The sequence below is a fragment of the Phalacrocorax aristotelis genome, chromosome 1 (assembly GCF_949628215.1).
Source record: "Phalacrocorax aristotelis chromosome 1, bGulAri2.1, whole genome shotgun sequence".
NCBI classification, from domain to species: domain Eukaryota; kingdom Metazoa; phylum Chordata; class Aves; order Suliformes; family Phalacrocoracidae; genus Phalacrocorax; species Phalacrocorax aristotelis.
The window spans coordinates 95,535,164-95,561,296 of record NC_134276.1 but is presented as its reverse complement, the minus strand read 5'-3'; the positions used below and the strand labels follow the sequence as shown (position 1 = coordinate 95,561,296).

At 36.7% G+C, this 26,133-nt stretch overlaps 1 protein-coding gene across 2 annotated transcripts in view; it reads right to left on the bottom strand.

Moving 5' to 3' along the window:
* Positions 1 to 4,578: 4,578 nt before the first annotated feature.
* USP9X (ubiquitin specific peptidase 9 X-linked) overlaps positions 4,579 to 26,133 on the bottom strand; it is a 103,717-nt gene continuing 82,162 nt past the window's right edge. For both annotated transcript variants that reach the window (XM_075098254.1, XM_075098261.1), the window contains exons 31-45: positions 24,953 to 25,173; positions 24,369 to 24,559; positions 23,750 to 23,923; positions 21,437 to 21,578; positions 20,512 to 21,262; positions 19,864 to 19,987; positions 18,315 to 18,540; positions 17,061 to 17,190; positions 13,646 to 13,831; positions 11,727 to 11,947; positions 10,547 to 10,635; positions 7,819 to 7,975; positions 7,162 to 7,374; positions 6,683 to 6,778; positions 4,579 to 5,166 (exon numbers count right to left, since the gene is read on the bottom strand). In XM_075098254.1, the coding sequence (XP_074954355.1) occupies positions 5,032 to 5,166; positions 6,683 to 6,778; positions 7,162 to 7,374; positions 7,819 to 7,975; positions 10,547 to 10,635; positions 11,727 to 11,947; positions 13,646 to 13,831; positions 17,061 to 17,190; positions 18,315 to 18,540; positions 19,864 to 19,987; positions 20,512 to 21,262; positions 21,437 to 21,578; positions 23,750 to 23,923; positions 24,369 to 24,559; positions 24,953 to 25,173 (3,056 nt within the window). In that variant the 3' untranslated portion in view covers positions 4,579 to 5,031. The remainder of the gene's footprint in view (positions 5,167 to 6,682; positions 6,779 to 7,161; positions 7,375 to 7,818; positions 7,976 to 10,546; positions 10,636 to 11,726; positions 11,948 to 13,645; positions 13,832 to 17,060; positions 17,191 to 18,314; positions 18,541 to 19,863; positions 19,988 to 20,511; positions 21,263 to 21,436; positions 21,579 to 23,749; positions 23,924 to 24,368; positions 24,560 to 24,952; positions 25,174 to 26,133) is intronic.

The following is a 26,133-nucleotide window of genomic DNA, read 5'->3' as shown; positions in this document are numbered from 1 at the left end:
TTCTACAGAAACAGCCTGCAGGTCAGTTTTATTATCAAAAAAGTGCCTTTAAGGAATTCTAAAGCTAAAAAATACAGTTGGGTATTTAAAATCTGATGAAAAGTTAGCCCTTATTCAGGAGAGTGTTTTTCTCCTTCAGAAACTGGTTGTCCTGTGCTTGTTTTGATTTCATTGTCTGCAAATAAGTGGAAATGAAGCAAGTAAGATAGCCGCCTTTTGGGCCACCTGCCTACTTATCTGGCTTGATCCCTGCAACACATCACCAACTTCAACTCTTATGGTGCTGAAATCAACAGGGGTTGTACAAATGCCGTTGAAATCCACAGATCCATCGCAGCTCGCATGAGAAAAATCACATCACAGGATGAGGATCTCTGAATTTAAGTGCTGGAATCCATGTCAGCAGACTTCTGTGAATGGTAACAGACACTACAGAGGCAGGACTGAACACTCAACACTTGTAAAAACAGAACAGAAGAATGGCTATTTCACATTTTAAAAGAGTCAGTCCAAGGGAAATTTTTATACCTTAGAAATGGGAGGACATTTATAGTACAAACCTTAAGAAGTAACTTAGTGTAAAAAAATGACAGTGCCCAGGCTGGGTTAAAGCCCTTCTAGAGCAGTAGAGCTGTCTAGTCTGTAACGGAGGGCAAGTCTCAGCATAAATGAATGTATTAACATGACCATCCCCAAAGACCAACAGAAGAAAGGTATAGTGAACACCCTGGAACAGTATGGAGGGCGTATATAGCGAGTGTTGCTTGTGCTGCTGCTGCACAGCGGTCTTTACTGCGCTAGCATAGACCGATTCTAGCTGCAAGCCAGAAAGAAAACGCACTGAGCTTTAGAGCGCTGTTTGCTGTCACCCTCCTCACGAGGCCACTTGCAAGATGCACAGAAACCATGCAGAAGGATGTAGCTGGGTTTCTTTCACCTTGCTTTCCCTCTGTTGTAGTATGGCTGTGCAGCACGCGGTATCTAGAAGATGGTTCCTACTTCTCCCCCAGAAAGCCTTGCCTTGCTCTAGACAGAGAGCAGGTTTAGACTTTATTCCCAAGACCTCACGCTGTGAGAAAAGAGGTATCACAAACATGATGGAGAGCACAGGAGGTAGGAAGACGGGGAGCCAAAATTACGGTTGTCCCGATTACACCGTGCTGGAGCAGAGCCACAAACAGCAAACTCCCACACCTGTCTTAGGAAATGCGAGGACAGCAGCAGCCTCTCACCCTCCCAAACACTCAGGTGTGTCCCCTTCACCACAGGGGCGCATTTGCTTTCGGTGTGGATCTGCAAGTGTGGACTAAGAAGGTTTAACTAAGACGCTTAAACGCTTAATTGGTTACTCTGCAAACTTCCCGCCATGCCGCTTTTCCCTCTAATTTATATACTTAGTCTTTAACTTCCATTTGAAGTTAAATTCATTGCACTGAAAGCCTCGCTGCAATGCCCAGTAACTGAGACACATGCCACCAAAACCATTGAGCCACTTCGCTTTGACATAGTTTACCAGCCTGTTCATTTCTGGCAAAAGACTCGGAGGTAGACAAAATTTATTGAAACCAAAAATAAAGTAAATCGCTACAGCGGCCAATTTTTGCCCATTTTAGCTTTGGCAGAATGGCTAATCTCGTTCTCTCCTGGAACTAAGGAAATATATGGAAAATTTTGGAACCGTTAAGTGCTTTTTCATTATACATATGCTAAAACACACAAGCTAGGCACAACAAAGTGGGTGAGAAGGCATAATATCAATTACCATAACACAGTTTTCTCATGTCGTATAAAGTTTCACTCGGAAAAAAAAATAATATGAAATGTCATTGTGGCATTTCATTTCCTTCTGGCTCAATTTCAGCAAGATACACTAGCTTTAAAAATAGAGAACATTTTCAGAGCTGGTAGATAGCAGGGAAAATAATCTGAAAAATTCCAAGTGAAGCAGAGTCCTCTTCTGCTTGTGCATCACCACAAAATCAGGTTCTGCGTGGCATGTAAGCTTTGACTGAACTCTGTGCAATCTCATCAATGTCAATGGGATAACACAGGTGTAGGAAACCAACTTTGTGACCGAACCTTGGTACATCTACTGATACACAAATAGTAACCGAATTCCTTTTATATATGGCTGTACTGTTTTTTTAACACTAACAGTAGCAAGTGTTAAAAAGTTTATTTTAGTCACTGAACAACCATAATCCAAATGTACAAGAGGGAGAAGTTCTGTGCAGTAAGGCTATGGGTTATCCCCTAGGCCAAACTACATGTTAACCGCCACATAACATCACCTACGAATTCTCAGTTCCCACGTATTTGACGTTACATTGCCAGGAACACGAGTAATTGCTTTACTATTTATTGGCTCACTTTATGGAAGACCAGAGATTCCCTAGTAACTGTTCTGAACAGGACTGAAATCAGTGATGGGGGAATGAAATCTTTAGGCACTTTGAGGACTACTGTTTTAAAGTGTGCCATCCACAATGAATGAGGTACTGTGTATCGCCTGAAAATGAGCACTGCCGAAATGCTGTGACAGTAACACGCACGCAAAACTTTTTGCTTGTACAGTATTCGTTAAGTACAATTCAAAATTGTTTTGCCCAGGGCGAAGAAAACATTGCACCTTTTACTCTGCAGCTATCCGTCTAGAAGCAGCAGCTGCCAACAGCAGCACAGGCTGTCCTCCTCCAGAGTCACAAAGGTGCGCAATGCTCTCAATTTGCCGCCTGAAAAACAAGTGCCACTGCAGTCGCTCTCAATTCAGGCACGGGTGTGTTTGACTGAAGAGTCACAGCCTCAAAGTGTCACAGGTTTGACATGTCCCTACAATCACTGCACTATTGAAAGCAAACAGATTTGGCAAGGCTGAACTATACTTCACCTATGTAGTAAAAAATACATACTAAACACCTCTGAGATAGCTTGTTTAACAATTACTGGTCCAAACAGATATGAACTATTTCAGCTCGAGTACTCAGGGTAGAATTTTTGAGTTAAAACCTCCAACAAACATCCCCAAACAGAACTGGGAACACTATCCAAGTTTAGCAAGCCCAGGTAAAATGGTGTTACTAAAAAACTATGAAGAAATCTGAATTAACTTGAGCACTCGGGGAAACGTGGAAGCATAAAAGTGATCACCGCTACACAGCATATTCAAAAACCTTCTGTGTCCCTTCCTTATCACACTAAATGCATAAGAATGCACTTGCGACTGAATTTTCCTTTGTTCATTTCAAAACTACAGACCTTTAATTTGATAAGCAGCTTTGTTTCTATCAACTCATTTGTAAAAAACACCATCAAGCTTGTGCTCATTAAATATATATATGTATATATAAAAACATACAAAAAGTACAAGATAAATCACATTAAGAAACTTTTACAGTGTAGTTGTCCTGATTATTTTATTCTTAAGGGCCAATTTGTTTTTGTGCACAGAATCTCAATGTGACTGTTGTTCCAGAATTCAGCATAGTGCCACTGCACAGAATTCAGCTTTCTGTGCAGTCCAATTAAAAAAAACCCCAAAAACAACACACACCACAGGACAAAACATTCTTCTTAAATCAAATTCTATTTGTGAATTCAGCAAAATAATTTCTATAAAATAAAACAGCAAAATATTTAAATAGTATAGGGTGGGCTGTATCTGTTTTGCAGGGGTATTTGGTTTTTAGACAGGTTCCAAAAAATTACACACATTCAAGTTACCAATTTTCATTTAAATACAGTATTTACTGATGCGTTTCTTGAAGTCTTTAAACAAATGTTTATTCTGGAATAGCGATACCTCAGAATTGTATTTGACTAACCAGTAGTTTCTTTTATCATTAAACCCTGCTTCTAATGTTAAGATTTCCTGTATAATGGATAAAGAGCTACGACAATTCTCGCTTTCAAGTAGAACTGTGAACGAGCAGAAAACCAGCAAGTTAACTTGGTGCAGTGGCACTCACAAGTACTGTGTGATTTTGTTGACTTCCGCTTCACTGGGATGCAGTAGAAGGAAAGTGTTAGAAGTTTATCTAATAAGCTCTACCAAAGAAACAAAACAAGCACACCAAATACAGTCTATTATGCTCCAGGCATCCTGGCATAGCAAATTTTTGCATATTTGTTTTAAATCTTTTAAATTCCTATTACTGAAAACTAAGTGTTCTTTATCCCACCCAGAGACAGAACTGTCAAACATCAGATGTGAGGAACGTATGTGAAACTGAAAATCACTTGTCACATTTTTCCCTCCCCATTTTATAGTCTAGGTGTAGGAAGAAGAAGTTCTGAGCAATACAGTTGTCACTTTGGGACAACTGCTGTCACGGTCCCCTCCCCCCTCCCCCCCCCTCCCCCCCCCCCCCCCATTGGCTACACTAACTTGGTGTGAAGCCATGCTAAATGTTACAGCATAACTATAGCTTCAAAGTGATTAACCTAAGACCAGAATGAAAAAGGCAATGAAAAAAGATCTAGAAACAATGTTACATCACCAATTTTCCACATCAACCAAATAATTAAAAGGTTACCAGCCATTACGTTGCTCATAGTAAAATCGACTCCAGTGGCAAAGAATTAACATGAAACTATTTTTGTGGTTGACATGGATAGGCTTTTTCGTAAAGGAATTGATCCGACTGCCATGAGGCAGGCAACACTGGTCGCAGAGCGCAGCAGATATACCAAGAAATTGTTTTTTTGTTTTTGTAGATCTGTGAGTCTCAAGACAAAAAAAATGTTTCTTGCTCAAGAATTAACAGTCAAACATTAATATACTATATACACCTTTGCCATTTACACATTAGCATCAGGCCATTTATTACAAAACACTATACACTTTCCACTGCAGGCGGGTTATATATTGACAGCAATTTTCTGCAGATAAGACAGTGAATAGACTCTCCACTCCATGTTGATTAGGAATAGTTTTTCTAGTTTTAAATATTAGCCAGACACAGAGAAAGGTTGGACTGTAAGGCCTGGGTGCACAGTCTTGATGGAGCAAGTTAATTGATTATGTGCATTTCACTAATCTTTTGTCTGAGGCGGGGAAACTTCTTCACTGCCTTCGTAATTTTCTTGTGCTCGTTGGCCAGTTCGCTGAGGGTTGTTCATATGATGTGCTGCCGGGCCTGTATATGGCTGTCCATGCACGTGGTTATTCTGTAATAAAGCACAAGCATTTTAAAGGGACATTACACTTGTGGACCGTTTCCTAACCCGTTACTTGCTTTGCCCCTTTATACTCAGACTACTGAAAAGTATCCTCAAGGACACTGAACTTCTTGTGTAGTAGTATCTACGTGAACACACATCAGCTTCTTCACTCCTCTGAATCGCATCTTTCACTTCCCTTTTTAATTTACAAAGAAGGTAAACAAACTTTCAACTTGTGAAGGTAAAAGGATTAGTTAAAATAGTAATCTAAGCTTTTGAATAACAAGCATTTACATGCAAAGCAAAAGCAGCAAGAAAAAAAGGGAGATGAAAAGAGGCTGCCTATGTGCTACGGACATGAAACTGTGCACATATTTTATCAACAGATTCAACCAGCTGGATTTTTTTTCCGAAGTCAATGGAAGCAGCATACCCGTTTTTATGCAGCATACTTTAATTTTTAAGAGGGAAAACTTTAATGTTACAGAACTGAATGAAATCTAGACCAGAAGTTTTCTCCAGATCCTGTCCCAATTTAAAAAGTCACACGCACACCTGGCAAATGGAAGCATCTACTGTTTTGAGAGTTTAATCAACAGTGGAGAAACCAGGAGTATGAGGATTGTGTGCATTAGTGAGAAATGCCATCTCTTGCAAGAAAGTGAACACATCACACGGGTAACGGTGAGGTTACGGTATGTGTCTGACCTCAGGAGCTCAGAAAGGAGTGGGGAAAATCTGCGTGACTTACCAACTGCTCTGCTGAGAACATCAAGTAAGGAAAGCAAGATGGAGGGAAAATGGGTTTGGGCAGGAAAGGAAATTAAATTAGCAGATGTGGAATATATAAAATGAATTGGAACAAAAAATGGCAACTAAGTGGGGGAATCTAATACTTGACTCAATTCAGTAAAAAACCTGGTTATGATTTCTTTCAGATATGGCTTTCTACTGAAAGATATTAACAAAGCAGCCATTTAACATAAAAACAGACTTAGATTTTACATGTACTTAAGATTTAGAGATCAGTGTTCATAGCACAAATTATACATAACAAAGCCATCTGCATTTTTTCTGAAAGCCTTCCAATCACCCAAACTGAAATTCAGGCCTTGAAGCTTGATTTTGTATTAGAGAACAAGAAAGCACCTCACAAAACATTATCAATGTCAACAAACAGGACAGAATCAAATTCAGTACGCACTAGACTGTGACAACACAGACAGACAGACGTCACTAGACTGTGATGACATCGGTCATCTATCGATAGTTAATCCCTGATCTGGTAACATTAATCCCTGATTAATGTTAATCCCTGATCTGGTAACATTAAAATTCTCACCTGAAACACTGATGGTGAAACTGTTGCTGGCAAAATGGAGGTGTATCCTGATTCCTCCAAGTGTGATTATTTCACAATAACATGTTTCTGGCAAAATGCCTATAACCTAAGTTACCACAAATGCTAAAAAAGGTAACCTGCACCTCTGAATAAATAAATGGTGCAACTCTGAGCTTTTACCTGTTGATACTGGGAACCAGGTGAATGGGGATACAGTGGGGCATCTTCAGGCGGAGAAGACTCATGTTCATCTGGTGCATCAGGATCATCTGGTTCCTAAAGTTTGAAGAAATATTTAGATTTAATTAGGTAAAACGTATTATAAATTATTCTATCCAGAACCAACCCCACACACTACCTTAAAATTCCCACTATCAACATATTATTGGAAAAACAGACCAATTAATAATCTACTTTATATGGTCTATTTCAATTCTATATTGCTAATTCTTTAAGTGACAGATGTCTACAGAATCGGCAATAGAAGTGGAAAAATGCACAGGAGTATGTAACTGAAGCCAACAAAACCAGAAATCTGTATTTGTAAAATACTTATAAAATGTGTTACCTCTATAATGACTGGAGAGTGTTGCTAAGGGTAATTATTTATAGAAGTACTTTACTCAATTTTTTTACTGGAAGTGAAATTAATTCTTTACCTCCTCTGGGCAGAGCTCACAAGCTTTTGCAAGGGTCATTCTAGCACTGTGCGATCTCTCTAGGAAGTAGCCATTTGATGTTTCATTGCTTTGTATTGGTGGAGACCAGTTATTATAGGTATACTGGGGATTGCCAGTGTATGGTCTACGCTCAAGCTCATCTCCAAGCCATTCTACTGCCCAGGTCCATTTTCTCTTCAAATCTCCATTGCTCTGCAGATAGAAAATTAACAATTCAGAATTATTCCTCTCTGTTCGTCAAAACAGAAGTATTTTTCCCTTTCTATACACCAGCTATCTGAGAAAAGACCACCAGCACATATGCTGCTGTTTAAAAGACTCCCTGAAATACCCTTTTTTGCACAAAGAAAACTTCAAATTTCAAATGGAGGCTGCAGATCTGCAGCTGCATCTCAGTTTAACCAAATTGTTCTCAATGGTATGTATCATTCCCATGATCTCAATCCCAGATATATTCCAAGGTTCAAATGAATTCAACTTGGAAGCTGTAATTTCATCAAGGCAATGAAAACTGAATAATGGTGGTGGGTTCTTTTTGTTTTTGTGGTTGGTGGGGTCTTTTTGGGGGGGTTTGTTTTTTTGAACTACACAGAACTGGGGAAAAAAAGCAGCAAGAAACAGAATGAAAGTTATCACCTGAAGGATCTGGTAAGCTACAGGACAGTTGCTGAAGAGAGCTACCATGCACTTTATACACTGGTAAGCTCTTTTCTGATAATGATTCTTAGAGCGCTGAATGGTGTCAAATAGTCCATCCCTGTCATCCGGGATTCCCTTAAGTGCATTGTGAATCCTACAAAAAACAAAAAGCAAAAAACAAAAAACCAAAAAACAAACCACCAAACACAAACACCCAACAAAACTGAAGCTTCAAGTGTTAGAGTTTTAGTATTTAAATTACGGCTTCACTTACAGTGTAATTATAAAACAGATAGCTTGCATTCCGACTTCTGGTTTTAGTGAATAGTTTGTGGCGCTTTTTTTTTTTTTTTTAAAATCAGAAAACTAACTTGACACATCACATATCTAACTTCTAATTTTAGCATGTTTAGTAGTATTTAAACTCTCTGAATGAGATATATAAAGCATGTAAGTATTATTAATTCTAACCACAGCAATCAACTTTAGCTTGTTAATTTTTATTACTCATTTTTAAAATCAACTGCTTTTACAAAATAGACCTGTTAACCCAATAGGTCCTTACAGAACTGGAACAGTTAAATCCTCAACAGAATGGTTACTTACTTTATAGTTACGCTTCTTAAAGATAGACTCTTTTAGATGCAATTCCTCTGAAGAGGAATGAACGGTACATATTTGTGCATGGGGATAAAGGACATGGGCATTCCCTGGAACGAAGCCCACTTCCTGTGCCTTCTGCTCTTGAACAAGGGGTAGAGGAATTAACTGCCACCCTGAAACTGTGCAAGAACTGAGAATTTACATACTTTTGGCTTAGAAAAAAAGTCAGAGGAGGGCACAGAACCTACACTGTCGTCTCAAAGAGCTACACTCACTATAGGAAAAGCAATTGCCCTCTTTCCATATAGCCCTGGCAACAGTCAACTAATAGACTACAGGCAGCCAGCAACCTAGGCTCCGTCTGTAAAGTGATGATGGGTTTTACTTCAGCTGGTTTAACTTAATGGTACTTGTAACAACACTATTATCCCAAACTTGGCACTTAACTTGTCAAATCAAGAGAAATTTATGAGAGTGGGTCTGATGCCAAAGAACAGCAGCAGCCATCTCACAGTACAAGGATATAAGGAGCACTGAAGTATGCACACTGCCTAAGATTAGATGATGTTTGTTATTACTGTTTACTGTGGACAGTTACGCTATTTTTTGTTTGTTTGTTTGTTTGTTTTGAAAGAGAAGACAAAGATCATGAAAACTCTATGATTATCATAGCAAAACCAAGAACAGTACAGAGACCAGTACTTCCAGTTACTGCCAGAAGTGGCAGCAAGAAATCAAAGGATGACTGCAGCTGGCCACTTAATACCCCTCTGCTGAAGCCTAACACAATTCCAAGGAATACTGTTCTTCCTGATACTGCAACCTTAAATAATACAAGTATAGTGAAAGCCATACTGCAACATTCAACGTCCTTCACACCCCAGTATTTTAAACATAGCACTATCCCAAACAACCACTTCCATGATTTCTCACCTGTATTTCCACCCTGAAATATATTTATTTTACTTCTCATCTACTAAAGTATGCCCATCCTCCAGCATTCTGTGAACTTAAAGACATCTCATGAAATTATTTGTTTATCAGGAAGAAAATATAAGCAAACTGCATTATATATGCATTACTTATACATACATATGCAAAACTGAAAAGCCTATGTATACAGGGTATTCTCATCCCTTACCTACGCTGTAATGCCTATAAGGAAAATGAAGAAAACCCTTCAACTCAAGTCTTCAGGTTGTTAAGTGTGGTAAACCAGAACACCATCTTCTCTTACAGTATCTTCTAAAGTAAGGCTAGGCAACTGATAAAATCCCAAGAGCACAGTCTACTTCTACACATTAAGTCCATGAGTTCAGTCCAAGATCCTTATCGCACACCGCAAGTGTGCTCTTACTCGAAGTATTTTAAATGTCATATGAGACATGGTTGCAAATGATTTAGTAAATCCGGTACTACCTATATTCACTTATTAAGAAACAGTGACATCTTGAAATATTGACAAGTACTATGCTGATTACATTTATTTTGTGTTACTTCACCCACTGCTCTACAAAACATCTGAGCAATTGACTATTCTCTGAAATAGTATTTGCAATAATTAATTTTTTTAAATCTCAACTTTCAAAAGCCTTATTCTGTAGATATATGAAAATCAGGTTTGAAACTGGATAAATATTTAATATATTGAAGTTAAAATTCGATTGAAATGTAATCACGTACAGAATATTTATGTACGAAATTTGCTTTTCTCCCAAGTTCACACTTTATCCACGTCTTGGTATCACTACTACTGATGTGCTTCTTAGTAAGACCAGGCTACCATCAGACCCTCTTGAATGAGATGTTTCTAAGAACCGATCTAGAGCACCTCATAGTAAATACTAACAAGTTTAGCCTAAATGCCACATTCTCCTGTATGTGAAAAATCTTGGGTTTATAGTGATAAGTAGCAAGTTTCCCAACAGTAAGGAAGGTCAAGGTGAAAAATTATAGATTTGTCTCAAAAACTGAGATAAAGGTGGAAAAAATGCTTTATTCCTGTATTTTGATTTAATATATATTTAAAAACAAACCTCTTGAAAGGACTAGCAACCACTGGGAAAATAAGCTGTACAAAACATAATAATCTTGAATTATAAAACGATAGGTAAATACTAACCTGTGAGTTTGCCAAGAGTCCTCAATTAATAGGATTTGCAGAAGCAGATCCAAATACGGTCGAAGCTCATATGTATATGAATATGCAACCTTAGAAAGTAAAAATGCGGAGAATATAAGAAAGCAGCTCTTGAAGCGCGTAGATTACATGGTGCAATGCAAGAACACAGCTAATTTGAAGTGAAGTTTACTTTAAATTAAAGGGTATTAAGATACAATGCATACTTTTTTTTTAAAAAAAAATGTTGGTTTTGTCACCTTTTTTGGGGGGTTGTGGTTTTGGTTTGTTTGTTTGGGGTTTTTTGTTTGTTTGTTTGTTTGTTTAAAATATAGTAGGTTTTGTAAAGGATAAAATGTTTCCTCAGGAGTTTCTAAGAGAATTGATCTCAAGCCTTAAGCACGAAATGCTGAAGAAGCTACCTTAAAAAAAAAATACCTTTAGAAAAGCAAAATTACAAAATGCTATTTTTCACTGAAAGTACAATCAAAGGTTATCTTCAAAGGTTATCCTAAAATTTAAAATACATGGCTAGTAAAATATCAGTAAAGTGATTTTTATTTTGATTTGTTCAAGTGTCAAACAAAAGGACATAGAAAAATGTGATGTTCACGTGGAAAAAAAATAGGGTAAATAAAAAGATGAGCTAACAGAACCAAAAATTTATTTGGAGTGGAGAAGTGTGACTAACATTACAGAGACTACAAAGGAAAAACAAGACAGTCCCAAAGATTCTTTCCTGAGGCTGAAGCCAAGTATGTTCTGCAGACTTGTAAAGAAGAACCTTACGAATATACTCCACATAAATACAAGGGAGATCTTAGGAAATGATTCTAACTTTCCATGCAACATGAGAAGCTCTTTTATGGATAATGATAGAAAAGCCAAAGGAAATGCTCTTGCAATACATAAAGACCACCTCAGTCTACGTATTTTCCACCCTTAACATAGCGTTCCTCACTCACAAAAGGTTGATTGCTTTCCTAAACTCATAAAAGGAGTTCTCATAGTACTCCGATGTGATGTGTAGACCTAAGAGTGTAAATACTGACAGAGGATGTTCAGGAAAGTTCATTTATCGAGCACCTGTTCAGTATTTAATATGACACTCCTATATATAAATATAGAACCTTGCATCATACACATTTATATGCCCATCTTTCTTCTAGCTTTTTATTTTTACCTGCCAAAGAAGTTCACTGAGGACAGTGGAAGAGAACTGAGGATTCTCCCAACAGCAGAAACGAAGTAATTTGATGGTCTCTTCAGAATTGCTGCAATCTTCAATAATTTTCTTCACATAACTAGTTCTCACAAACAAAATGTCTGCTACGTTCTGCTGAAGTGCCATTATAGGTTGAGATAAATTAGGATCACCATAAGGGTTGGCAAGTGGGGGATTACCTAAAACAAACAGTTATTACAGATGAAAACGTACTGAAGTACTTTCAGGGTAGGCACAACAAAATATAAATTGATGTAGCTCGTCAAAAAACAATAGATGGAGAAAAACCCAACCCCTCCCTAACAGTTGATTTTCTTTGAAAAATACTATGGTATGAGACAAGGAAGTTTTTTTGATTGTGAAGCTTGACACTTGCTGCCCAAGAGCACTACTTCTCCCCCTCAGATAAAATTACACAGTGACAATCAAAGCAGAACAGCTGGAGACATGTTCACATGCAGGAGGAGAAATTACTGACAGCTTCCTCAGTGAAATCCTCTTATCTCTTGAATTTATCTGCTTCACTGCTTGTGTAACGCAGCCCAAATCTATTGTATTTTAGGACACAGGGTCTATTTACTTCACTAGGCAATGGGAAAGGATTCAGAGGAATATGTCAGAACCGTCCCATCTGGAATGTCTAGAGTGTAGAGAGAAATAATATGCTCTTGAAAGAAGACTAGTTAATGTATCTTATTTAGTAATCTTCATTTTGAGGAAGGAAAGGCTGTTGATTTTTCTAAATTTAGCAGTGTTTTTAGCTATTGTTTGAAGATGCCCAGAAGTCCAAGGGAGAACTTTTCTGACTAAATATGCTGAAGGAAAAAATACCTTTACTGTGCAAAGAGTAATCATTACTACTAGCAAGAGTAATGTTCATACAAAGTATTTTTTTTAGTACAACATTACGAATACAGTGAATATACAATTCTTTTTCATAGGTAGAATGTGTTTTCAGTGTAAGCCTCAAATAATGCACTGGAAACAAAACCAAATCAAAATTACCATATGGTTCTTGACATTATAGCACAGTAAAATTATCAGTTCTTTAATCTTACTGTAGCACAGTCTAGCCTATTGACTTTATAGCCTGACACATCAAGCTGTAATGAGTTTGCCATTGAATAGCTTCTCTACAGACTCCTAATTAGGTTTTCTAAAATATGCTTAATAGAATGTGTACATATACAGGCTATAAAGTCCATATAGCCCAATATTCTGTCACCATTTCTCAAAAATAACTGCACTCTATTCAACTGCTGGAGATATTAATGATTTGTACTGTGGTCGACCAATTTCTAGCTGATTCTTTATCTTTTATAAATTAAAGGCTGGCTTCTGTTTGTCTTCTTGACTGCGAACAAGCACCAAATGATTTTCAAGAGCTATTCACAACAATGCAAGATCTCTTTCCTGATAAGCAGCGTTAACTATTTCAGAGCTTGCTGTAGTCTTTCTCCTGTACAGATTACTTTTGTACTGGTAACATGAAAGTAACCTATTATTTTATTGCCTACTCAGAATCAAAAGATTTTTATGCAACTCTATACAATAACCTTAACCTATTCTAAAATCATTACTATTTTGCAATCAAGAAACTACTACTTTGCTACTCAACTCTCTTCCTATATCTTTAAGGAATAAGCCAAGAAGCATAAAATACAGAACAGATTTGTCTTGTGCTTTTCAGTATATTGGTATAGCAAATCAGTTTTGCTTACAACAAAGAGATTTCTGTCTTTGAACAAGAGGAGTTGCTAAACATAAAAGGCAAACATTCTTCCAGCTAATCCATTTATCCATAATAGCTAAATATGCACCGAAGAAATTTGCTGACATATTCAATTAATCTAAGGAAAAGTTAGAATTCACTATACCGTTGATAGAAGACTGCATCCGTGATGACACATTGCAACAACGGATCAGTTGTGACACAACAGTGTATAGCTTCCCCAGTTCAGCATACTGGTATTTAATTGGAGGACCTGGACCTTCATCCAGAGCGACAAGCATGAAGGTTGCAGGAACATTTAGTTTCAGAAGTTGTGTCTTCTCTGCTACACCTTTATGGGAGGGGAAAGAAAAAAAAACAACAACTTGTTTCTGGCACTGACAATGCTTTTTTTTTTTCCCCCTCAAAGAAAATAACTACTGTTTATATGATTCGTAACTTTTCAGTTGCTGTGTTTGATTATAACCACCATTTATGCTTTCTGGGGAAAAAAAAACAATCAATGAAGACGCACAAATTGCACTGAAGGAGAGTTGTAAATGACCACAATTTTTTAACAGTGCTCATTAGCACTCAAGTAACTAGCACCCGTGTTAAAAGCAAAGCCTCAGAGAAGTCTTTTGGACAAAGAATTAATCTTTTTATCGTGAGGACCAGGATAGGATGAACACCCCCACAGTATATTTCATTATTTATCCATCACATCCTAGATACATCAGTTACAAATTTAAGACATTTCCAACTGTGCCATACTATGCGGTAAGTGTAAATAAGTGTGACAAAATCAATTTAAGAAAAAACATAATGAGAAAACCTCCATAACCAACCAAAAACCCCAAACAAACAGCTAGCTTCACTGCAAGAATACCTTGTACATACCACACAAGGACTTACCAGTAAATTCAGTATGTCCCTTCTGATCTTTTATTCTGTTTCTCAATTTGGTTAAAAGTAATGATTTTTCACACACTTGCAATTTTTTCTTATTCTGAAATACAACTGGACCTTACCCACCATCTTTCTGATAAGAAGGAGGAATCCAGATAGCACCTTATTAGAGCTCTTTTACAGTATCTTTTTTATTATATTAGTTTTGTAGTTACATCCTTTGTAGAACTTATCTCTTGCTTACTTTGACGTGAACAATGTATTCTTTGATTTCTCATAATGTCAGACAATTTAATCTTTTTCACAGAACTTCAGATGTTACAGGAATGATGTATTGTGGCTTTTACTGAATGAACACTCTACACAATCATACGGAAGCCTTCGGTTAACGGTAGTAAGACAAGCAGAACTACTTAGTATTTCCATGTTTATCTTTGTGGGGTAGACTGTGATAACGATCAGACCCAGAAATAGAATTGAGTTACGCTTTCCGATCTTGATTCTGAGTGCTTTCCTAGTCAGAGGCTTCAACCATACTGACTATGAAAAGCTAGTAAAGAAGAAAAGGTAAGTTAGAGCAGAATTGCATCTCTCTTCTCTGTAATGACATTAAGCCCACTGTGGGGGGCATGACAGAACCCTGCCTGACAGAGAATGCTTTGGTAGACAAAGTATATGAAAGCAACATACACGGTAAGTGAAATTAAATTAACACAATTGCCTAGATAAATTTTACAGATAGACAATTTAATTCCTTTCATGCGAGCAGACAATTTTAAAGAGCTTCCAGAACTCTGCGTGTCAATTCTATGTGGAAATACTGAAATAACTCCATTTGGATTGATACACTTGCTTAACACTTCAGCCACAAAGTAATCTAACAGAAACTCACATTTATAACTTGCCCATATGAGCAGATAATCAGCAGTGGTTGAGCTGCTCAGCATTATGGGCATTTTGTAAAATTTCCAAGGGGACTGGATCTCCTAGCTTCATACTACTTACATAATAGGATGAAAATACTTTGTATTACAGTAAGAGGGAGAAAGTATTCTTCCACTATTGGAAGAATATCATATCATGTTTAGAACTTGCTATAGAGGAAGATGCTTTGTCGCTTAGGCTACCACACATTAGAGAGAAACAGGCCCCTAAGAGAAGACCCTAATTACTGGGGAAAGTAAGAATGTCGAGTGCTGGGACATTACAGTAGATATGAACCTGTGACTACCCTTATCAACCTGAGAGTGCAAAAGCAATCCTTTATTCATTTGATGTGCATTTTATTACCCTTAACTGCTCTTCCTCAGGGCAAATATATAAAGCAGCAATGGATTAACCCACCTGAGAAAGTTTATTCAATCAATTGATTTTCAGCATGCTGATAATGCTTTGAGAAAGCATGACAGAGCTGTTCATTTGGATGCAAATGGAACTGATCTCAGTTTAACTGCAAAAATTATTTTTGTTCTGGAATAGCTAATTCAGACACTATTATTTTATTCTATTCTTAGTATACAGGCTAGTGACTTTCTATGCAAAGAACCTACATAGTCCCAAATTTAATCTAAGTTTTTGTATACTTCTAAATCTATACTTATTTCTATTTCCATAATACTGGATACAAATAAAGATCCTGAAGAAAAATGGGTGATGCTGGAAGTGCCACAGCCAATATTTCATGTGGATCATCACAAAACTGATAACTATCTCATCTCAGTTATATTATAGCATGTGTATAATGGGTCTTAAGTATTGCACCTGCAAATACAGGTAGTCCTACTAGTCTTGTATTCAAAGCTGCTAAAAAAAAAATAAATCCATTTGCAATCATCCTCAATCTCTAATTTAATCTTTCATCAGAAAATTTAGGACTCTAGTCTTCATGGAAAGACTCACTGTCTCAAGCCTGAGAGAACTTTACTTAAGCCTTCCTATATTGCAAAGACACTGGCTTTTCTTGCCTGTTTACCTTGGAGGAACTACAATACTCTATAAGTATACAGTGGAATTTCCCAAGTCTTGTGTTCCTTTACCATGTCTATGGTGAAAGCATTCTGGCAAGCAATGATGTCTAAGAACATATACAGACTGAGCTATTTTCTCAGCCTCCCAAAGAGTCTTTAAAGGGAAGACATGAGTTAGTATTTTGCATTCATAGCTGTGAACTTCAAAGGTGAACTAAATACATTAACGTTGAACTGGCACAGTTGGAATATACAAAGCATGACCATCTATATTGACGTTTCCATAAAGGAGAATCATGCATCTTTCTCTTTTTTGAACTTTTATCTTCCTCAACTTCTTCAGGCTCAAAGCAGTTGACAGCCCCACATGCTTCTTGGATCTCATTACCTCCCGGCAAAGGGAGCCCTGAGCAAAGCATCATCTCTCTTGCCATTTTTTCATCCCCACACCCTCTCAGAATGACACACTCTTATTGCTCCAAGATTCTCATGTTAATCTTCCAAGGATGGCATTTAAGACTAAAGCCCCAAACTCCAAACTGGAGGAACACAGATGCTCTAGAGAGCATTTATATGGCATTTAATGACAACAATCTGCCTGAGGCTGAAGAACTGGATTCTCCTGCTGTTACCTGTGTAACTGGTTCATTAATAAAAAACAGTTTATTACAGTGTCATCAGGAAGAGTGTGTGTAATTTGCTTACCTAGATTGGCATACATCACAAACAGATTGAAATACTGCTGCAAATGGCGCCCATGTTCGGATACTTCCCTTCTTAGAAGATTTAGTACCGCTCTCAGTAAGTGATCACTTAAACTTAAGTTATCATAAGCCTATAACAAAAAAAGTTTTAATATTAGTGGTAGCACTTATCTAATCTTTATTGAGGCTATACTTTCTACCATGGCAGAAAATAGAATTGGTTAAAAGGTACAGAATTCATACAAGCTCCAAAATACTAGCTGCTGGTTAGTCTTCTGTATCTTACACAAAGACAGACAGACATACAGGGAATAAGACTCCTATCACTAAATACTATATAAGTCCAAGAAATTATGAAAGTAAAGAAGCTTTTAACTGAACTTTTTCTCCAACAGCATCTAGGCTTAAATACTCACAAAAGCACATGAAGTTCCACTGTGAACTTCGTAGATTAAGACAGACAACCAAATCACCTCTACAGGTGTACCTCAAATACCTCATGAAACAAAACACTGTCAAAGCATATGTACCTTTAACTTAATACAAATTATTTTGCTGGATACAGTAATGAATACATTCTGAGAAGGTAAGTGGAACAATACAAATAAAAATATCCTACTGTGGACATTAAAAATATGACAAAACAAAGGCTCGGAAAAGATTGATCTTTCAAATTTTAACACAGTCTAAACAAAAACATTGTTATTACACATATTACGTTAAGATTTTGGGGTTGTGTTGTTTTTTTTTTGTCAGTTCTAGGCGTATAATATTAGGCAATTAACTATATACTCCTATGCCAAGTTACAATTTTTGATAATTTCAGTGTTGCAGGATAGAAGGAAAGAAAACTTAGGGAACTCCTGCATGTTTTCATGGGTTTTGTTTGCCTTGTTTTTGTTTTGTCAGGTTTTCCTTTTTTTTTTTAAGTTCTAAATTAAAACCAAAGGTTCACTCCCCTACATATTACTTTATTATAAGCCACTACTTTTATTTTGCAGATTTCACACTTGCAACTCAACTCAAAGTTCTCACTACTTAGTCTTCACAGTGATTTACAAATGAGAGAAAACTGAACTGCTCTGACAGCAGCTCTCACACAAACTGGTTAAGTTAACATGATGTATGTAGTGCAAAATGGACTGTACAGCTTTCCTGCCAACACTGATGCATCTACTCCAGAACCTACTTTACATTAAATGCTTCTAATGAAGAAGAATAAGTTTCAAAAGCTTTTAGTTAGAAAATTAAATACCTGACTGGAAGGTCCAGGAGACGCAAAAGGTGAAGGACATGGTCCGTCTTGCAATGAAAAATGTGCAATAAATACTATAAGTTTTGCAAATGCACCCCTCACTTCAGCACTAGGGCATTCCAAAAGATACTCAGAGAACCGGTTTGAAACATTAAAAAGGACGTTGTGTGCAAACCAAAAGCGTACATTCTTGCTGTGACGAAGAAGGATGCATAATGCATCATACCTGAAATAGAAGACGACACAAATGAGAGATTATGATCAAATGTAGACATTAATGAATTTTGGCAGACCTTTTTTTGCAGAATTTGAAGAAAATACATGTTTAAACGTGATCCCCAAACATTTTTACTCACAAAATTATTACGATCAGGCAAACTGTAGTTCCTAATGATACTCTGTTACTAGCAATCGCAAATTAAAAACATACTTCAATTAAAAACCTTACAATTAACTGTACTTCTATCTTACTCATTTACTTCTATTTTACTTATAAGAACTAAGACAGGGTTACATCTCCTAACTCCCAAACTACTACTCAGTGCAGGTCCTAAATTTGCAGTCATCATTCCCTCTATATTGGAACAGAGGGTGAGGGTGAGCAGCGGGGAATGTGAGGTGGATTTTATGAGCTGTGTATAAGACAGGTAACTAAATATGTAACCCATCAGGAATGTATATTCTTATTTAAAAGATCTGAAAACCCCCAAATCCTAAAAAAGTAAAATATCTGTTCCAGAGAGGATTCTGTGGAACTGTCCCCCTTCCTGCAGCAATATTTGAACTCCTCATGATCTCCTGAAGTATCAGGAGTAACTTGGCTACTCTGAAAGTTGATATTGGAGAAAAACTTGACGTACATATTCACCATGTATTACACAACCGCTTCCTAGTAGCTGGTAAACTACTGATCATCATGAATACTAGATTCTTTCTCTAATTCTACCAGTAGTAACCCACACTCCTCTCCCCAACACAGAATAACCTAGCTTAAAGACTAAAATGCTGTTGTGCTATGAATAAGATTGCACTGTTTGTTATACTACAGATTTAAATTACAGGTCCCATAGCAAGGTACATAAAGCACTCTGCTAACAGACTTTAAAAGATTAGATACATGTTTCAGAAACAGAATACAAACATGAGCTACAAAAATGGGTTGAAAAGACCTTTGTTTATAACTACTCAAATCATGAACAAACCATTCTGAATTAAAAGTCAGAATACATAGCTTATTAGTTTTGCACTATCGATAGATTCTACTCCTTTATTCTTTTTTAAAAGACAGAAAAAAGGTAGATTTAAACTCTGTTTAAAAATTAATTTTGAAGCTGTTCAAGCTCAGCAGCTTATTTTAAGGTTCAGTTTCTTCCCAGTATTTTCTGCTCAATTTTCCCCTTGCTTTCATGTGCACCATGACCATGTATTTGGGGGAGGGGCAAAAATGGGACAGACCACTAACACCTTTTATTGCCATATGATTATAACAGGGATCTTTTAACAGACATCAAACTCCCAGAACTGTAATTGTTTTTAAAAGACAGGATACCAATCACTAGCAGGGCCACGGACTATTTTCTTTGTATGAAATCCTGTGGTGAAGAGAAATCTAGCAGCAAGCTGAATACTAATCATAGTTATTTCTTCTGCTTCAGGCAACAGATGATCTTGTCCTAAAGAAAAAAAAAAACCAAAACAACAAAATAGTCACATGAAGACAAAGTAAAAGCAACTTATTTTTAATAATTTAACTGATTCCAGATTACTATTCTGACACTGTGTTCCCATTTTAACAGAAAACTTGATCAAAACAGCCTCTAGCTTCTGTAATGTATCAGTTAAAAATGTAAGGTCTAAGACAGTAACAAGTACCGGGGGCTAACACATGCCTGATTTTCCAAAATTCAGCATCTCACCTTTGAGAACTGTCTTCAGCAGAACAGCCCACAGTATTTTAACATGACTTAGCACATAAGCTGAATAACAGTTGATAGTTTATCAAAGGACCTTTTGCTAAATATTCTGGCATGTTACCACTGATGAACAACTCAACAACAGATGTTTAACTGCAGAAGTCAAGAAAGAGTATTCAAAGCAGAATGCACAAAATTTTCACTGGCTAGACAAATCCTTGGGAACATAAATCACAATTCTTCTTGCAATAAATTATTCGTAATTATTGCACCAACATACTAACCTGGAGGAGGATTTAAGTAGACACTATTACACGTAAGCAACTTCTTTATGAACTGGAAATATTCTAGGCTATACTGCATACGATTATGCATGAACTGCACATTCTGCTTCCGTACGCTTCGTTCAATGGCTGATGGCATTTTAATCTGATGGGGTTTAGTGGTGATAGCGAGTTCTGAAATATATTTTATTAGTTCATTGTCTTTGTCTATTGTGTCCATACGTTCATAAAAAAGAATGTAAGCATTCCACCATCTCTTCTGTCGTCTGTAGGACATGCGCTTCATCATATGATCAAACACTTCCCCCATGTATTCTCCACCAAAACACTGGTTTTTCATTTCTTCATCATCATCCATTTTACACTCGGTCACATCTCCGTCATCAAATTTATACCACCGATTTTTCTCACCATCTCCACCATTCCTCTGGATAATGTAAGAGTAATAGTGTCCACCACTGGCCTGGCCACTGTGTACAAGTACTCCAACAAGCCTGTATTTCGTGCTCCCAGAGTGTTCATTTTCTGACTGTTCATTTTGTATTATCTGATTTTCAGGATTTACATCATCTCCTTCCAATTTAGCCACACCTGCCACTGTGTAAGGCTCCATGTCCAGCTCTCGTGGAAATTCAAAATAATCATTGAATTTGATTGCACATTCCCTTTCCCAGTCATAGTCAAATCGTTTCAACTGGATTGCAAGAACTGGAGGCAACTTCTTAATCAACAAGCGTTTCACTGTATCAACCTAAAAAAGGACACAAACCGTTATCAGCTCTTAAGTTTCCATTCATATACTCTTATCAACAACCAAATTCAGTAATTAAAGGATAGTTCATATTCAGGGAAAAAAAGTTAAGACTGAACTTAGTATGGCTATCATATTAAATCTGTGTACAACTGTGATGTAAAGAATCAGTACCTTCTTGTTGCATTTTTCACAATGATATGCATTTGCACCTTCCAATAAATCTCCTTTGACATACTGTTCCAAAGAATCAAGAAGGTTTTGGTGATTTCTTATATCTACATTCAGAGTTGTGAAGGATTCCTCGCATTCGTACCTACCGATGAACAGACAGATGTAAGAGAAAGGTAGAAATGTGCTCAACACTTACGTTTTACAGGTGCTATACAGCACCTTACTGCAAAAGTTTTATTCAGCATTTGATGTCAACTTCTGTCAAAAGGAGTTAAGCAGTAACAAAAGAACTGAACTATTTTTTATCGTAGTCTCCCTACAATTATATTACAGGATCTGCACTAACTATTTTTATTCTATGAAGATCATAGAAATGACTTGTATGTCTCAAGTTCACTGAAAAGATCGTGGAAGGTGAATGTTTTAGTACATCTTGTTTCTAAAGCAGCTAAAGTAGCGTGACAGACTCCTGGCTAAGTGGAGAAGCACAGGTAGCAAAGTAGAGTACTTCTTCCATTGCTCACCTCTATTGTCAGGAATTAGACTGATAAACACAAATATTGTACCGTACCTAAAGACAACAGTTAAAAAAATAAAAAAAGACAGAAAAAAGTGCCTTTTTATTTTTCTAGCTGATAAAACCTGAATAGCTGTCTTCATAAAACCACTTTGCATATTTATGACTGGCTTTGATTTACTGTGTCCTGATATAACCTTTAGATTCCTAGTAATGAACCAGCAATGCTTGAGACACAACCAGTTAAGACATCTTGGAAACTTTTTTTTTTAAAAAAAAAAAGATAAAGAAGTGATGAATAAATTTAAAAAGGTGCATCTATTCCAACATAACCCTGCAGGGCTTGTTTCTCTGATATGCAATCAAGCATACAAAGGTTTTTATAACAGTGAATAAATATTTAGAAACACTTCAACCAAAACAGTAATATCCATTCATCTATTATTAATTTACAAATTTGGAAAGGCTGTTAATCTGTCATACCCCAACCCAATGGTTTAGTTTATCATCACTTTTCTCCTCCCTAAACTACAAGCAGGGTAACATTTTTATTAAGAAGTACAATTATGCAAATCCAGCAGAGCTCCAAAAAGACAGGTAGTACTTCACAACAGTAGATAATATCAGGAATGAATGGTAACTCACATTGCTTCACATCTGTATCTTCCATTTAATTACCCATTGCAGATAAAATCAGTGCTTTCATTTTATCTTGCAATATTTCAACTTACTTCTGGTCACATATTTTAACCCATGAAACTTAAGATGTTCCACTTATAAGTTTTTCTAATTCACACATGAGCTCAACTGAATTTGAAAGATTACCACATTTAAATCTGTTTGTATCAATGTTTTTTTCCTGTATTTTAAATGCTAACTGAAGGATAACAGTAAATCTTCAACTTTCACAACAAAGAGAATTTACAATGGTAATGTGCAGAGAGATCCATGTTGTTTAAGAATCACATGTGATCTGAAAGATGTCTTGAACAGTGTGAAGACCAACTGTTAGTGATAAAAAAATTTAACGCAATAATAAAAGCAAACTATCAAAAAAGAACAAGTCCCTTATTAGGCCATCTTGAATCTTGCACGCAATTCTAATCATCCACCTCAAAAGGGATACAGAAGAAAAAGTCTAGAGAAGTACAGCTGTACAATGACTAATTCTATTCTTTCAACTAAACATTTGTCATTGATCACCACCATCAAGACAGTAGGCTACAGACTGAGTCTGATTTGGTGTGGGTGTTTTTTTTTACATACCCCATATGAAGCTGAATTTCAGTATTCACATTTTAAGTTAATTAAAAATACAGCAGAAATCTTAAGATAAACTTTCTATGCCATTCTCCTTAATTACAGCTTACACAATGAGTATGAACAGAGTTTTACTCATTGGAATTAAAGATTCATGCTTGGGTTAGCTCTATCCACACACCATGGAAGACAGAAGACAGCAACAGCTGTTGGCCACGTCTTAAAATTTTATACATTGCATTTGGTCCCTAAGTTGTTTTCGCCTTTAACATGAAAAAAGCTGTATCTCTTCCTCCCCTGATCAATACACAATGCTTCACATACAATCTGCTAAGTAGAAGCAATAGTAAGTATTTCAAGGCACTTGAAGACAAATTAATGTTAGGCTGTAGAAAATAAGGTAGCAAATTTTATTAGCTTTAAAAAAAAACAACCCCAAACCATGCAAAAACCCCACTCTTGACTCTTTAGTCACTTTTATAAAGATACAAACACAGGTTCTTTTTCTATAAGAAAGGAGAATTTTAAACACTTACCGATGTGGGCATCCTTGACAAATCTTCTGATCAGCAAAGGACCCTCCTAAAACTTTACTTAACATTGCTGGATGGCCCAAAGCTTTTAAAGCTTCATCTAGGCTGTCCACCAAGGAGTTAAAAAATTCTAAAGCATCATGCTGTTCACGTAGATTTACAGGTTCACCCCAAAGTCTGAAAACAAAAGCACACTCTTGTCAAATATCTGTTGTTTTGTTCACCAACAATTTATTTTCTAAGAAAATATTATTCAAGCTATTAATCCCTCCTTCTTACTGGGCAAAACTATTTATTGGTTTGTGGTATAGTACACCAACTGTTACTCTGGCCCCTGACGCTTACTGGTAAGTAAAACCAAGCTTTTGTGTATAATGCCACATTTAATTCAAAGTTTGAATGTCAAGGTCAAGAACCACTAGCATTCAAAATAATCATCTTGCTGTAGACTTTGGTTTATTAAGACTTCTAAAGAATGGTGAACAGGTAAGATAACAAGAACAGTGCTGCACAAGTTCTGCTAATTTACGCTTAACACCACTACCATTTCTTCTACTATGATTAGTTTTTTTGCATTTCAGTGCTCCAGTGAACAGCCATCAATACTAAATTTTCTATTTACCTAAATTGCTTCCAAAACCCTCTTGGTACATAGTACTGTAGCCTGGAAGCTGCTAAATGACCAAAAATTACTTGGAGATGCCTCAGAACTCCAATATTGTACTCTTTTCTATCTTCTGTTTTACTCAGTGCTGGTTTGTCTTCATACTGATGTGGATAACCAAACACGTCATCTCGTGGGTCAACATTGCTCTGAAAAGCAGAAGAAAATTTGTGCAATCAACTTTGATATGTAGCTACCTCACAGTTAGTTGTATCCCTTGTTTAACTTAATCTCAGGTGTTTCATATTCTCATCTGAGGAAAGAAATAATGGTTTTGTATGCATTAATAATTTCTGGTGGCAGAAGTGGTGTGCCGTGCTTTCAAGTACAAATCCATGAGGAGGGAGACTGCAAACCCTGCTACTTGGATCTTTTGTACTGCCTTTCTGGCAGTGAGCCTATTAAAGTAAGAAATATTATGCTATCGTCCCCACTGCTAGAAGTGGAAAGCAAAGTAATTAGCAACCTAAATTTGTTACAACTTTTTCACAAAAAATAATTCTATTTTTGAAGATAAGCAAGTTCTACGTAATTAAATTTACCTCATTGTCCTGCTTTTCATCCCCAGACATGTCATCATCTACATCACTGCCTGTGCCTTCAATTGCAAGAATCCCATTCCTGATGGCTGGAATCATGTACAGCTGCTGAATGACAGAATTCATGTAACAAGTGGCACCAGCATTTTTTAGTCCTACAAATCCCTTTGGTGGTCGAGGCCCAACAGGTGGTAGATACTCCCATTCCGTAAGCGCTTCACAAGCTAAAAGAAAATAGGAGAATGTGATTAGGAAACTGTTTTGTTATAAAAGACTTAGACCATCAATGCAGTACAAAGGGCAGTTGCATAAAATTAGTATTAACCTGTATCACAGTGAGTTTAATAAAACAAGTGTTCCACCAGAAAACTTAATTGCTAAAATGAGCACAACTTCTATGAACAATAGTTCTATCTGTAATGTTAACATTACACCATTTTTTTTCTATTGCGTAACTAAAAACATGGCCAGAAAAAAAATCAGCCTATTTATGTATCAAACAGAAGTCTTCCCTCAGTACCAGCAAATTTCTTCGCTGAAGATTTCAGTTGAATGAATCTGGAATATATAACCAATTTATAAGCCTTCCACAAATTTATAATCCTTTAAAAATGACAATATTTCACTTATGCCTCACTTTTCCTTGCCAGGATGGGAAACAGTTTTAGATAATGCTATCTATATGACTTGCAGTAGATTATTTTCTCCTGAGTCTTCTCCCTCAGACCTCTCCCATCTTTTCTGAGTACATTTATGATCACAGGTCTCCTACACTAACCTATTGTTCCATGGTTTTAACACAAAGAATTCTGATGTAAAAGGAAGAGAGCATGCATGTTTACAAGCAAGCTTTACTTGGTATATGAAACACATAGCATGCACAGTTCATATATGTGTTCTCTCTTCTGTCTGACATACCACAGAGATCTGGCGTTCTATTGTGCTTATCAAGTATTTGAGTGGAAGGAAATGCCATAAAATCCTTCAAATTGTGAAGTGATAAGAAATACACTAGTTCCCAACAGAAAAGGGTGAAGAAAAAATGATGAGGCAGGGGGAAAAACCATAAAGCTGCTATTTTCTTTTAGTCATTTGAGATGAAACCGAACAGGAAGTTACTGAAAAACCTCAGATGACTCACTGATACCACCAACTGGGCAAGTAGCACTGCCATTGTGAGAGGC